The following is a 13046-nucleotide window of genomic DNA, read 5'->3' on the forward strand; positions in this document are numbered from 1 at the left end:
TATACTCAAATAGACCACACTAGTCAAATCAAACTACTGGGAGGTTATGGAATAATCCATCCTCTCCATTGGCTTGTGTAAACCCAAGAATCCTTAGGCGACGCATGGATGACATGCCATGAATTACAGGTCAGCATGAGTTATGATCAGATCAGGCTACAAAGCATTGAAGCTGACACTATAATATAACATAGTAGCACAATTGCAGTTTATACAAATGGTTAGGCAACAATCATAGGAAAGAATTTGCATTTCCTCCACAGACATTCAATAATTCTTGCAAAATACAAAGAAGAAGTGTTGTAAGTTCTCCTCAAACTGATATATTTGTAAGCGCAGTACCTTGAGTGAGCATTCCTTCTTGCCTATTCCCTCTGTGAATAGAAGTAATTTACCTTGCTCATTATGTGAGACGTTGAGGTGTTTTGATGTTTGGAGATGAAAATGCTTTGAGATGAAATATTCATTTTTTTAGTTGGCTTAATTATGTATGTGTCCACTGTCAAGTTGAAAACTGCTGCTCCTGTGAGGGATGTTTCAAGCGTACCTTTTTGCCATTGGCACAGAATACATTACCTCCTTATTACAGGGATTGCCTGGCGTACACTCATATGCAACCTTATGGAAATATTAAATGAAGAGACTGCACACCTCAGTGGACACACTGAATAAGCATGAGCGTCTCTTGTTCATGACTCATAATATGAAGGTTGGGCTGATAGTCGCTTTTTTCCTCATTTACTGTTGTGTTTTAACCAAGACTTTGTTCTTTTCATAAAGACAAAGGATATACCTGTACTCTTTGTTCTTTTATTTTACATAACCTTATTCCATCAGTGATATAATGAGTCAGTGCTCTGGATTCTGAGCAGATGGTAGAGGTGCCTTAGGTGTAATTTGTCCAGCATTAGGAAGGTCACATCCCTGTATATGTGGCTTTATGGTCATGTAAGGATTTAGCATGTCAAGCTGGGGGTGGGGCCAAGGAATAGGTCAACATTTTGTGAAATACTCATAATGAAAGAAGCTAAAATGTACATTTTATCGGCTTATTTTAACAATGTGATCGCATGATTTCTCCTAATTTAAGTGTTTTAGGCTGTCGGTCCATGTATATTTGAAACTCTTCTACTTACAATGTCATAAATTCAAGCCAAATCCCTCTTTCCAAAGTTGTAAAACATAATAATGAAACACTAGTCTATTTTACTTTCAGTTTTGTCCAGATGTCACAATGAAAATGCGAAGCTCTCCACATGTTTTTAATAGGGGCTTTTGGTGCATGCTTGGCTTACATCATTGGGGTAAATACCCAAGAGGTGATCAAGATAGATAAAAGTTAAAAATACACACGCACAAATCTGCGAATGCATACCAGAGACCTGGAAATTCACACACATAAGCATCTATATGGCCTGATAAGTTAGGACTTACATGTTGAATAGTTGATTTAAGTTATCCCTTTTATCTACATCTTTCTAGGTATCTGTATATCATTTTCTTCAAACACACTTTAACTTTTTAAGCCTACACTATGAGCTTTAGTCCATATTCTATACACAATAGTGTCCTTTCATATACCGCCAGAAAAAGCTTTAGTGGATTCACTGTTTGAACCAAATCTTGGAATTCATCATTGATCATTTCCATAATATGTGTGCAAGAATCCCACTCGTTTTTTTTGTTGTAAATCAGATACTAAACACTCCAGTGAGTTTCCCATCATGAACACATCACAAACACAAAATCAGGACTATCTCTGTACATGTTTATTTCCAAAGCCTTACTAGCTGTTATGTTATTATTGCAGTCATTTCCTGTGCTGGAATTTCATTTTGGGGCTCCCTTCTCGCTCCTAAAACTTACTAGCGGCCTGTCACCCTTTCAGCACCTCTCGCTGGCTCTTGTAAAGGTGTGGGTGGCCGTGGTTGGACCCTGAAGTGGCTGCACGGACGCTGAGCTGTGAAATTACATTAAGCCGCCAGCTTTGGGCCCATGGCAATCCTTCCTTAATGAAAACTGTTTCACAGTGCAGGCTGCGCAGAGCGGCGGAGACAATCTGTTTGACAACCAGGGCTTAATATGGAGAGGTTGAGTAAAGGGACACCATAGTAATTGGCTGGCATTTTGGATGTTCATTTATAGTACTCCGCTGCTATTCGTGTACTGAAAAAATGTTCTGATGTTCTGTAAGTGTGTGTGGGAAAAGAGTAGGTGTGTGGTATTCACATTCATCCAGTGAAAACAGCAGTGTCCTATCAGATTGAAACATGAGAACGCACAAACATAAACAACCCACACATTACTCACTTACCAGTCTATACTGCCATAAACTTCAGATGTGTTTCCTTCTAATGGAAATGTGATGTATAGACAAATACACTCACATAGGGGAACATAACCTTTTCATATGTATTAAAAGGTCACATTATTCATCAATGAAAAGTGCGTTCCATCATATTGTAAGCCGCCACATGGAAGTTTGATGTCGTAAAGCCGATTTATTTTTCCGAGGACTCTGCCTCCACTTCAATACAATGGAGGTGAATGTAATTTTGTTTGCGGTGTGCACAACTTTAAATCAATGCGTTTAAATGTTCACCCAGCAAAACAAAGAAGATGGTGAAAGACCTCCACTGGAAGACACCCCAGACTACACCGGTGATCATCCAAGGGTTGGCTATCGGGATGGTGGTAGTGTCTCATCGTCAAGGGGAAGATTTTGTTAAAAAACTATCAGTGTACCTAGACCATACAGGCGAAGACGGCAAACACAAACTACAGACCGACTCCACAATTGAAGATTATAACATAGCAATGTTATTTAGTCCGTCACTAAAAGCTCATCATTTTGTGTTTGTATTCTGGCCCCATTGTGAGTTATAAAGAAAATGTGAAGCAAAGCAAATGAAGGTACATTTACATTGTAACGGGCCCGGCAGGAAAGTCAAATGCTGCCCCCTAATTGTTTTTCGTGCATGTGGAAAATATGTCCGTGTCCTGATTTCACCTTGTTCTGCTGTATAAGAATATAAATTAATACAGCTTTTTTTTAACTCAACAGAAAAAAACTCTTACAGATTCAGTTTCCCTATTACGTTACATGCTGTGAACTGTTTGGATTTCTTAAAAAGGGAGTACTGGTACTTCAAATAAACTTTTCACAGTGAGGTCATGTTGTATTAGTCTAGTTGCCAGCTCATAGAGTCCTTTTGCGAACCCAGACATTTTGAGCATATCAAGTTTTATGATAGAAATGTATAGTACGGGTCCCCAGCACATGCCTGATGCTAACTTGCTTATATTGGGCAATTTGTACAATAAGCATAAGTTGCGTTGTATAGGCAGGAATTACCATTACAAAGGGAAAATAGTAAAACAAAAACTGGTATGTCCGATTTAGACAATTTTTGAGTGATTTTGGGAGTTATTGAGGATGCCGAGTCCATTTCTGACATTTTCAAGAAAAACATTTGTAGTTTTAACAAGGAAGTGGCCATATTTGTACTCCTGGTGGGCTAATTTTTATTTGTTTTGGGTCGATTTTTAAGATTTAGGGGATTCTGGATCATTTGGATTGGACAGATTGCCTATTTATTTGGAGGAAAGTTGTCCACAGGGAAATAATGTTCATCTTGTTCTCTCTATATCCAATGGTCGCAACATTAGTCAAGGTAGTCTAAATCTGCCCACTGAGTATAAATATGGCCACTTTCTGGTTAAAACGGCCATTTTAGACTATTAGACTATTCTGTCCTAAACACCGAAAAATAAGTTCCTTCACATTAGCCCGATAGACATAACTTTCAAAACCAAGGCACATTGTTCAAAAACCTCTTGCTCACCAGTCAATAATTATTTCTTTTAAAAAAAGAAATTGCAAAATGTAACTTCTTCTTCAAGTGCCATACGGGTTAGGAAATGGGCCTACTTTTTCAAGATAGAAGCAGGAAAAAAGGTATTAAAATATATCTTTACTGCATCCCCTGATAAACAACATCATCCTGTCACTTCAGTACACCTCAATTCACACGTTTCATTTCACCACACTCTGGTTTCAACTGTAAGAAAAGATGTCTCCAGAAATAACGCCTTGATAGCCTGAGTCAGAGCGCACAAATTCTGTTCCAGACGCAAGGACAAATGAACAATAAAATGCACCAGGCTCTCCAACGAACACAGTATAAATTTACACCGGGCTTTCCAGAGGATGGCTGTCTCCTTTTGACAGTCACAAGAGGAGGGAGAAGACCAGTGCAAGCCTGTCTGGAGTACAGAGGTGTGTGTGTGTGTGTGTGTGTGTGTGTGTGTGTGTGTGTGTGTGTGTGTGTGTGTGTGTGTGTGTGTGTGTGTGTGTGTGTGTGTGTGTGTGTGTGTGTGTGTGTGTGTGTGTGTGTGAGAGTGTGTGTGTGTGTGTGTGTGTGTGTGTGTGTGTGTGTGTGTGTGTGTGTGTGTGTGTGTGTGTGTGTGTGTGTGTGTGTGTGTGTGTGTGTGTGTGTGTGTGTGTGTGTGTGTGTGTGTGTGTGTGTGTGTTCATATGTTAGGATAACTCCACACACGTCTGGCTAGCCAAAACAAGTATATATCTTGGCCTGCCGTGGAGACGCAGCGTTACGTTCACCCGCAGGTCAGGAGCTCTCAGCCCCGTGGCCACCCACCCCCGTGGAATCATGGGAGTGGGGGAGTTTGTGTTTGTTTGTGTAACTCTGAGCATTAAAGAGGGAGCTTCTTCACCCCCTGTTGCCAAATCCTTTCTTAAACGAATTATATAACTTTGATTTTTAAGTCATAGAGTGAAGAAAGAAAGAGGAAAGAGGAAATAAAATAAAGGAAATCTGTTACTTCAACATCAATTAAAGATGTGATTTACAAATGAAAAACCTGTGTATGTGTCATGCAGAGTACTAGTCAGCGTGTGATAACAGTTCTGTAATGTCTTCTGTTGTTTGGGAAAAGCTTTGTAAAATATGAGAACCCAGAGGATATCATGAGGGTGGTCTTGGGTTGATCTTGAGACTTTTTACAACGTCACACCATAATGGTCTCGGTCATACAATTGTAATTCAACACAAAGCCTTGCAACATTTGAAAGACATGGCTGTGTACTAGGGAGATTCTAAGGCCTGCAGGGCAAACTCCTGGTTGATTATTGGCTTGTTCCTCTGTGGGGAACCCAAGCCATTCACCTTCTTTGTACTTCCACTACAGACTCACAAGATACATTTGGTCGAATTAAAGCAGAATTAGCCAAAAATATTGTGACTTTTACCCTATGTGTCAAGAACAAAACATCCTACACTTCCCATAATGCAATTTCATAACATCTTTAATTAGACCTTCTCTCCCTGGTAAATGCTATATTCAGACCCTTTACTCTAATGAAAGTAGTAATACATGAATATAAGTAAAACTCTTGCATTTAATAATCAACAAGCAAAATGTACTTAAAGTGTCTAAAGTAAAATTAGTCAATACAGTATAATGTAACTATATCCAGTTACAGTAAATAATTGAATTATTCTTTCTAATGTGTGAACCTAAATTGCTGTTGTGTTTGTGGGAAAGGCCATTTTGATTAATGCAGAAAAACTCAATGTGGAGGATTTTATTTTTAGTATAATTATTATTATTATATAAAAGTTATTTCAATGAATTGCTGTCAATCATAGCATAATTACGTATAAGTGTGAAATCTTATTTCATAAAGTGAGTAGAAACAGCTGTTATATAAATGTTTGGAGTAAAGAAATTCAATATATCCTCTGAATTATGATGGAGTGTCATGAAGTGCAAAAGACCTCAAAATAAGTACTGCAATTGAGTAAATGTGCTTTACACCACCATGATCCTCCGTGCTAACCGTTTGTAAATTAGGCTTTCTATTCAAAACGTTACCCCTAAGTCCAAGGCTGATAACATCAGCAGGGTATTTTTCTTAGTCTTTGTAGTCTCTCCAGTGCCATAAAAAGCCTTATTAAACTGCTTTATTAGGTTGATTAGTACTCCTCATGACAATAAACTTATTTGTTTCAAATCTGGAGTTCCCCTTTGACAGAGCATTTGAATACTTTGGGATGTCTAACTAGTGTTTTGGTTCTGTCCTATTCACCTTTTCCTCTGACTAAGATGTTTGAGGTGTGGCTCACTCCGACAAGTGTGTCAGCTACTTCCTGTCTGGAGAAAAATCCATAGAAGAAGACGGAAGTGACTAGCGTTGTGGAGGAAAATAAAGAGATTGACATCTAGTCCTCAAAACATTGCATTGTTGGGCTCAGACTCTGACAGCATGTATTCAACTACTTAATACTTTGGCTGATATTTGTTTCAGGAGTTTCCTCCAGGGACTGATTTGACCTCAGTAGAGAGACATGAGAAAAATGCTCAGGCATGCAATAAGATCTGTTTATCTGCTGCGAGCCAGATTGTTATAAGGAGCATAATTTATAAATCAAAAACAGGGTTTCCTTACAAACTCCGCTCAATTCTCACGGCTTTTTATGTGCACTCCACTTCTAGGCTGAAATTGATTTTTCCACACAGTATCAGTTGCAATGTAGGCTCCACCTGAGCACTTTTAAAGTGTGTGTGTGTGTGTGTGTGTGTGTGTGTGTGTGTGTGTGTGTGTGTGTGTGTGTGTGTGTGTGTGTGTGTGTGTGTGTGTGTGTGTGTGTGTGTGTGTGTGTGTGTGTGTGTGTGTGTGTGTGTGTGTGTGTGTGTGTGTGTCTTTTAGCTGGATAACTGCAGCTGCAGCTGAGTGCCATGAGGGTGATAGTGGGGGTTGCTGGTCTGTGGGAAGGGGAGGAGGAGGACCTCACATTTAGCTGCCGTCCCTTGGGAGAGATTAAGCAGTTTAGTCTTTGCTGTGTCTCTCTCTATCACTGCCACCGCCTCCTGCTTCTCCTCTCTATTCGGAGTGTACCTTTACTGTCATCCTGCTTTTGCACTTTCTGTTCCTCTCTTCTACTCTCATTTCCTCTGTTCCTTTACTTGCTTTCTTTACCATTCATCCTGCCTGTTGAGCTCTTTCCGCCAGACTGTTTCTATTTTACACCCTTCTCCCTTTTCTCTTACCCAACCCTCTGACCCTGTGACATCCAGCTGATTCTCTCCACCGACAGCCCAGATGGCACAAAGCTAGTGTTTGTGGCTGGATGTACGGGACACCCCCCCCCCCCCCCCTCTCTGTCCCAACTCAACGATAGGCTGCTTTGGCCGGGCCGTCCCACTGAGCTAAACCTCTGGTCCTGCGTGGAGCACCACAGGGCTCAACCACTACTCACATTAATCTCCTAAACGATCCTGGACCTAAGAGGATCAATACTCATTTTCAGGGAGCAGCATGATCCCTTAATGTAGTGGAGGATGGCTGCTTATCCCTCACTCTCTCCCCCCCTCCCGCGCCTCAGATTCAACTCCCCATAGGAAGAGCAGGAGTCAGCCTTTCATTCTATTTCATGGCCCACTTTAGTTAAGACAATATCCTGATTTTACTGCCAATGTCGTTATTCAGGTGAATAGCACCTGTGCGTCCTCTTGGGGGAGACTTTTCCAGGCCTTCACGATAATAAAAACTGCCTCTCTTTATTAGCTGAAGTAGCAGTTTTAGTGAGGTACCCATTTTTATGATTGGAGATCAATGTCTTGTAATTGACTTCTCTGACCCCGCATTCTTTCAAATCATAGAGGGGTCATCGGGAATCCTGCTCGTTTCTAACAACCTCACCACCTCCATGTATTTCTCATTTGTTGGACTTTGCTCTGGTACAAAATACACAGTGATTTGCCAGAGAAAATAAATCACACTGTTTCAATCCAATTCCTGAAACACAGCAGAGATGTCTTCAGGCTATTTCGTACGAGTAGTGGTCGTATAATTGTTATTCTTTGTTTTCCACAGACGCTGAAAAATGACTTCATGCTAATAGCGGGGCATCCAAGGAAAATGGGAAAGACCTGACTTTCCATTGGATAACAAGCATCCTATTTTTCCAGGCTCGGTGTCGGGGCACACCGCTACGACTGCACGGTTAGCCGAGCGTCTCCTCATTGATCTTTGCTGATGTCGACGGTTTCTGGGCCCTTTTTCATCAGGGGAAGGCAGAGACAAAGTCTGGGAGCCCTCCCCTCACCATATCCCTCTCAGGCAGGCTGTCTATTGGTGGAAGAGGCCACCTGGAGCAAGTTTGGAGGTGTTGTTTATGCTAAAGCTATTACTCTCTGTCTGGGCAGACTGCCCTGAGAGCTGGTCTGCTTCTGAATTATTCAGCCAAGAGATCTGCCATCCTATGAATACAAGCTGTCAAATGTAGTTGAATGATGAACAGATTGTCCAACAATGAGGGGTCCGTATCCTTGAGTATAAATGCTTGATATGTAGATTTACCTTAAGGCTACATGCTTGTGACATAATATCTAACTTAAAGGTGGGGTAGGTAAGTTTGAGAAACTGGCTCGAGATACACTTTTTGGTATATTCCATGGAATGTTCTTAACATCCTGATAGCAATGAATATATTAAGTGCTTTGACAAAAAATCCATAAAAAATGTCATCTGTGGAAGCCGTAGTACTGTAAAAAGCCGGGCCGGCTAAATTAACTGGATGGCCTAACTGCCTGTCAGCCTTCCATCTGTGCACAAACTTATCTCGTGCCCTCATTGGTCATGTGCGCGTACGTGTGTGTTGGAGGAGGGGCTCTGTAAGGAAGTGGCAGATTTTTACCGGTTGTGTATTTTCAAATTCTAGCGCACTCAAGCTGGTTTCTCCAAAATTACCTACCCCACCTTTAACACAAAAAGTAAGGAAATTTGTGTTTGGTAGATTGTTTTATTGTAACAATGCTTCTTGGCAATAAATCTTATACCGTTGGAGAGCCCGTTTATTTACCTTTCAAATGGTGCCACATTTGTGAGGAACATGCATGTGTGGGTTGTGCCCATGAAAAATGGGACAAATATAGCAAATGTAAGTGTTAAGTTTATGATGGTGAAATATTGGTAATGTAATCCAAATGTATCCCGTAGAAAGACAGAAGTCAAACTGGTTACTTCTGCTTGCTCCCGTAAACATCCGGAGCGATTACAAAATATAGCCTCATTTAACAGTCAATACAGGACACACAGCTTGAGGTAAAACGGGGTTACACGTCTGCTACAATAGACTGTCTGATGACAACATCTCACATACCAGAGGTCCAGGCACCAGAAACCTTATAGTCATCTGCCTCAAGAATAGCCGCAGCCTGGCAGCAACTGCTGCTGCTCCTCTGACCTATAATTGCATGTCATGGGATCATTTCATTCTGTGCTCAGTTTTTATACTTCATCTTCCCTTCACTATAACTTTCCAGAAGAACTCACCTCAAACATGTGATTGTGAGTTCTTTTTTCCTTTCCAGTTACACAGAGCCTACTGTGATCAGTAGTGTGTGTGTGTTTGTGTGTGTGGAGGTGTGTCTGCTGAAGTGGGCTCCCCTCAGGAGAACAGCAGGGTTTTTCTTTAGATAGAGGATCGAATCACTGATGACAGTCTCGTGACCTCTTCCTGTCACATGCACAAACACAGACACACGCTCTGTCTGCTGCATTTCTACCACACACACACACACACACACACACACACACACACACACACACACACACACACACACACACACACACACACACACACACACACACACACACACACACACACACACACACACACACACACACACACACACACACACACACACACACACACACACACGTAAACAACAGGTCAGATCAAAGTTGATTAATAAAAAGACTTAACTAAAGTTGCTTATTAAACACATGATGCACACTGATTGTATTTTAAATTGTTCTTCAATCAATTACTTTGACATGTGTTTGGGTGTGTTTAGTTTGTTTTGTTTTGGTTTTGACATTTAATTACCTGTAGGCCTATATCATTTTAATTGTAATGTTATCTTTATTAATCTTGTGTGAATCAGTACTGTCCTGATTTTCGCTCACTCTCTTGTTGCTTAAACTCCTGAATTTCCCCACAGGGATTAATAAAGGACCATTTAATCTTATCTTAAATTGCCAAATACATCACAATATTTACATTCTTCCAAAACACAAGTCAAAAAGTTATGTAACTTGGTTTATTTCAATGTTGTAAGCAATGCAAACTTCTCTACAACCCCTGTCCAAAATTACCTATTTCTACCTTCTGTACCTTTAACAGCCTATAAAAGACATAAATACATCTCTGTATCATGTTTTAAAACATGACATGTTAAAAGGCTGCAGGTAGGGTGCGCATGCAGCCATCTCTCTTACTTCCAGTAGGTTACAATGAATGGTACTGGCAGCATGGGTCGGGGAGGTGCGGGAAGGTGATGTCGTAAAGCTTAGTGTCGTAAACCAGGTGCGGAGAAGGGGAGGTGAAGGGGAGGGAGAAGGAGGAGGGGGAGAGGGGGTGAGAGAGGAGGTGACTCTCCGGCAGCATTTAGACACAACGAAAGGATCATGGCGGATGGCCCCAGGTGTAAGCGCAGAAAGCAGGCGAACCCGAGGAGGAACAACGGTGAGTTAAACTACTTCCAACGCGGGGCTTGTCTTTCGGGGAGACGGTGCAGAGGCTGTTCTGTCTCCCGGTAATTTCAGCGAAAAGTTTGGGACCCCAGAAGTCCGGTTTTTAGTAACTGAAAGTGCTGGGAAGTAGCAAGTGAGCGCTGTATTACAGCCCTATGTGGTGTACCGTTATACCTGGGTCGCGTCTCTCCCTCCGCCTAGCGGTCCGCTGCACTGGAGACCGTTATACGCACCTCACCCTGTTAATAGTGGACCAGCTTTTGTATGCACTTTATACTTCTTTATTCATTTTAGTACACTTTAACCCTCTTTACAGACTCTGCTTTTATTGAATTTGTTGCATTTTGTCGAGTTTTTGAGCCAACCACGAAACTCGGACCTGTTTCTGTGTGAAACAGGCTACCTGATTGTTATTGCGGAGATCGACAGACGGGTTATCTTTAACAGTTTTGGTTAAAAAACATCAGATTTAGCGGTGATTTTATTGAAAACGGGGTTAATAATGGTTCATGTTGCTGAAGCATAGGGAGCACAACTGTTTGGTTTGTTCTTTCTTTCTTTTGCTCACTCATAGCAGGTAGCGATAGAACACTGTTGCTGCAATAGAAGGGCTGACAAAACGCAATTCGACGGATTTTATCCTGTCTGCAATGTGCTTCAAATTAAGTCTTTATTACCGACGGCATCATATCAATGTTTTAATAGAGAAAAGTGAAGAAATACGTGTGGTTGTGTTGAAACGCGCTTTGGGCAGGTCTCTTTTCTTCATCTTGCAACTTATAACACTGTTGTAGTTATGTGCTGCTCATGTCGTTAAAGTGAAATGCTTTCACACTGGTCTTCGATAGTAAACTAAAGACAGAAAGATCAGTAGAAACATGGTGAGGGTAACCGAGGTTCCGGAGAACGAGGAATATCTCACGCGCTGTTTGTGTGAGCAGGGCGAGCGCAGTCCATATAAGGAGAGCGGATCCTCTCCTGTCGCGCGCTGGGAATCCTGATTCTTGTTTGACCAGGGACGCGAGCGAACCTTTACACAAACTCGTTTTTTTAACGTAATATGTTAGCCTTTTATCTTATTTTAATGCGCCTGTATAGCCTACTAACAATTCGAGTGGATAATGTGTGTTTCGGTATGCGATGACCAACGGTTTTCACCCAGCTTATTGTCGTAAGAAAATAGTGTTTATATTGTTACAAAGTAACTAACGTGACTCTCTTCAAGGATACCGTTTTTTAAATAGATTTATCTCCTAGTTTTATCACACATGTGTTGCATTTATTTTTGTTAAAGGGAAAACTAAAGGACTTTTTCGAGTTGTTGTTGTCTGTTTTCCTGCTACATCTTTCCATGTATTTACGTGGGCTCTTGTGAATCCGTAGAGCGATATTTTACCACGGAATTAGCTTGTTATAACTATTTTTATTGAGAAAGCAAGCCTTTTTTTATCGCAGGTTTGACAACATGTGTTGTCTATCAACAAGTCATGTGTTGTGCCACCCAGTGTAGCTCAAAGGAACTGGGTTAACACAGGACATAGGGTTATTTTGTCAAATCAACCCTGTATCATTAGATTCAGGATAACCGTACTCGATAACCGTAAAGCCGTTTATTTTTTGTGTCAAAAGCATTTGTTTGGGGAGGAAAAGCGACCAAACGATGTGCGTTATTGCTGTTTTGTGAATTTTCTCTGAATACCTAGTGTGCAGAGTGGCTTTTTATAGGTACTATCGATGTTTTCTACTGTCATCTTGTTTTTTATGGGGTGTGTTCAGCTATGCATTCCTTCCCTGGAGCGTTTGTTCAGTTTAATATGTGCAAGGTGTGGACACACCTTAAATAACGGTCCTGCTGTCTAGGTGTGGATATTCCTATGCCTTGTGTTATTTGCTCTGGAGAGACTTCAGGATCTCTACCTGTCATTTTTTGCTTTTCCCCTTTACCTTAACATGGTTATTTTAAATAAAGACACATCTCTTTTGATATTTAAAGTCACATCCTTAACTCAACAGATGTGTTTCCCTGTTACTTTGCCTAATTTGCATTTGTATCAAAGAGCCATGCAGGTCTGCTTTTAAGACCTTACTTCCTACCACCTCCTGACAAGAGACTGATCTGTCATGTAAATTAACATCTCAGAAAACTTAACTATTTAAGACCTGTTTTGCATTTTGTCATACACTTGATTTGGTTGTCATGTTATAAGTTTGTTATAGCAAGTTTGTTAAATGCATGCCTAATAACTACTTTTTCATAATAAAAAAAGTTTCTGTAGCCATTGCTTGGGCTATTTTAATGAAGCAAGTCCTAAAGTTGTGCCCGGCATGTTATAGTTGGTGTCTCTGCCAGGTCCCCGGCGAGCAGGGCGATCTGAGATCAAGGTGAGCCCCATTCCCCGCTGTAAACAGAGAGGTGTTAACAGCCTGCAGGACGACAGGTGTTTGCAATCGGCGGGATACTACAGCTTCCTTTGTCGCTTCTCCC

General features: G+C 41.1%; 1 protein-coding gene across 3 annotated transcripts in view; it reads left to right on the forward strand.

Moving 5' to 3' along the window:
* The first annotated feature begins 10436 nt into the window (after nucleotides 1–10436).
* zeb1b (zinc finger E-box binding homeobox 1b) overlaps nucleotides 10437–13046 on the forward strand; it is a 47911-nt gene continuing 45301 nt past the window's right edge. The window contains exon 1 of one of the 3 annotated variants that reach the window (XM_079661118.1): nucleotides 10437–10553. In XM_079661118.1, the coding sequence (XP_079517244.1) occupies nucleotides 10496–10553 (58 nt within the window). In that variant the 5' untranslated portion in view covers nucleotides 10437–10495. Of the gene's footprint in view, nucleotides 10554–11563; nucleotides 11733–13046 lie in introns of those variants that run through there. The other 2 variants (XM_079661119.1, XM_079661120.1) reach the window with 2 other exon arrangements.

Source organism: Notothenia rossii (assembly GCF_949606895.1).
Source record: "Notothenia rossii genome assembly, chromosome: 12".
NCBI classification, from domain to species: Eukaryota; Metazoa; Chordata; class Actinopteri; order Perciformes; family Nototheniidae; genus Notothenia; species Notothenia rossii.